This window comes from Notothenia coriiceps, unplaced genomic scaffold, assembly GCF_000735185.1.
Source record: "Notothenia coriiceps isolate Sejong01 unplaced genomic scaffold, NC01 NC01_scaffold00015416, whole genome shotgun sequence".
NCBI classification, from domain to species: domain Eukaryota; kingdom Metazoa; phylum Chordata; class Actinopteri; order Perciformes; family Nototheniidae; genus Notothenia; species Notothenia coriiceps.
Window position 1 is genome coordinate 10,125 of NW_011348117.1, and position 2,256 is coordinate 12,380.

At 41.8% G+C, this 2,256-nt stretch overlaps 1 protein-coding gene across 1 annotated transcript in view; it reads right to left on the reverse strand.

Moving 5' to 3' along the window:
• Window positions 1-2,256, reverse strand: part of vsig8a (V-set and immunoglobulin domain containing 8a) — a 9,751-nt gene extending 7,495 nt beyond the window's left edge. Inside the window, exons 1-2 of the mRNA XM_010775155.1 lie at window positions 2,101-2,256; window positions 265-469 (exon numbers count right to left, since the gene is read on the reverse strand). Coding sequence (XP_010773457.1) covers window positions 265-469; window positions 2,101-2,256 — 361 coding nt within the window. The remainder of the gene's footprint in view (window positions 1-264; window positions 470-2,100) is intronic.

Sequence of the window (2,256 nt, forward strand, 5' to 3'; positions counted from 1 at the left end):
AACCAAATGTCTCTCAGAGGGGCGTGGGGAGGGGCTCCTTATTTTCATCTAAAGTAACAGACAAAGAATCAGCACTTTAGAAACAGGGCTGAAACAGAGGGGATTATGGGATGCTACAATGATATGTTTGGTATTTGGAGCCAAACACTTCAGAGACATGTTTTGTATATATCTGAGACCTATAATATATTGATGAAAAACAGTAAAATAGGGGACCTTTAAACCAATAATGTAACGTGTGCCAGGCCCAATGCCCCTTCTTACCCATGACCACCAGGGACACCTTCCTGGCGTCCACTCCAGGGGATTTCTTCACTTTACACTGGTAGGTAGCACTGTGGGCAGGGGACAGCGGAGAGATAGACATGGAGGCGTCCCCCATGGAGGGGTCCGGAGCAGCAAATCTGAACCCTTTCCCCAAAGTGCTGTCCCCATGGATGTATGTGGTGCCGCTGGTGAAGGACAGGAGCTAGTGGAAGACAAAAGAAAGATTGCACAACAAGATTAAACGTGCTGAACATTGTGTGTGTGTCCCCCTCCCCCCCTGTGTGTAGTGGAGTGACATTGATCAGCAGGACAGAAACACAGCCCCCAAATGAATGCTAATGTTGCTCTATCTCTTATTGGGAAGATAATATTATTTCCTGTCTGCCGGATGATGAATGAGCCATTGTTTCCCAAAGCATTAGCATATCACTTTATAACTTTATGTGACGATTGTTTAAAGGCTGTGTGGTTGTTTTTGAGTCCCTCTGCTTCCTAGTGGACAAAGTTCCACAAAGAGGATTTCTAAAATGCAGAGGAAAAAAATGCTCTTAAGTCTCTGACAGAAATGACTCATTTAATGAAAAAGGCAACGGGATAAATGACTAATTTGTGCGAAATTAAAAAGGTGCTAGGGGCTCATGCACACACCAGCCTCCTGAACTTGATTTTAATTAACAAACAATGTACATTATGGGGAATAGAATTTTAAAAATGTGAAAAGTAGTGTGAAATCCAGATAAATGAGATGTTTTAAAGATGTAATTTCCGTTATGGGATAGGTCACAAGAGTTTCCAATCATAGTTTGGCTCAACTCGACTCACTTTTGGTCACAGGTCCTTTCCTTTAATTGGTTTTCCTCTGCAGATTTTACCCCCAAATGATGTGGGTGGCTCTGCTGATAGTCTAAGCAACAGCACATGAAATTGCCATGAACAACAAACATATAGATTGTCTGCACTCAATAAATTGTACGCCTCTATGTATGGCATAGTGTACGCTGATACTGTACATATAAATACTTTATATATGCCAAGTGAGCCACGATTGTTTTTGACCATCATTTACAGAGTTTCGAATACTTCTCGAGTCAGCTCACAACGATTGGATCCTTGATCTAGGTGGATCCAACTGAAAAGAACCAAAGAAGTGTTGAGCTGAGCCATCTTGTAACCAGGGTTGGGAAGGTTACCGTAGCTCAAAAATATGATCTGTAAAACATAATCAGTAGTCTCATCTGAGTATGAGAATATGAAAGTATAATATGTATGGGGCGGCTGCGGCTGTGGCTAAGTGGATAGAGTGCTGGACTTAGAATTAGGGGGTAGCAAGAATTGCTCCTGTGGGGATTGTCTACAGTACAGTAAGTCGCTTTGGATAAAAGCGTCTAACAAAAAAATGACATGTAATGTAATGTAACCTGATTGAAAACGTGTTTTTAACAAATCTTAGTTGATAGAGATTTCACTGATTTTGCTCATTTATAACTTAATTTATGAGGCAATATACCTCACCTCTAGGGGCCCAGTCCTTCGTATATCTATATTACAAAAAGTGTCCTAATACTGCATTAAAAAAACCTATTTAAAAAAAGAAGAATGAAAGCAGCCCAAATGAAAACCAAAACTGAAATTCCAGGCAGTACGTCTACCTATAATATATTGACCTTATTGACACATTGTAATCCTTCCAGTAATACCTGTTTTTTTATGTAACAATAATGTGATTACGTCTGTTCTTAATGTAACAGTTTGACTATACAGTTACTTTCATTTGTATCCTGATTGCGTTATCACGGTTGATGTGATCCGTTACTCCCAAAGCGTGCCTCTCACCATGTGGTCTTTCTGCGTGGTGTCTGGACTGACCACGGACCATTCGATGTCGAGCTCTCCGGTGTCTGAGGGGCTCGGAGTGTAACGGCAGCCCAAAGTCAGCCTCTCTCCCTCGGCCTTCTGAAGGGTCTGCGGGCCCGTGGACGTCACCAGCAT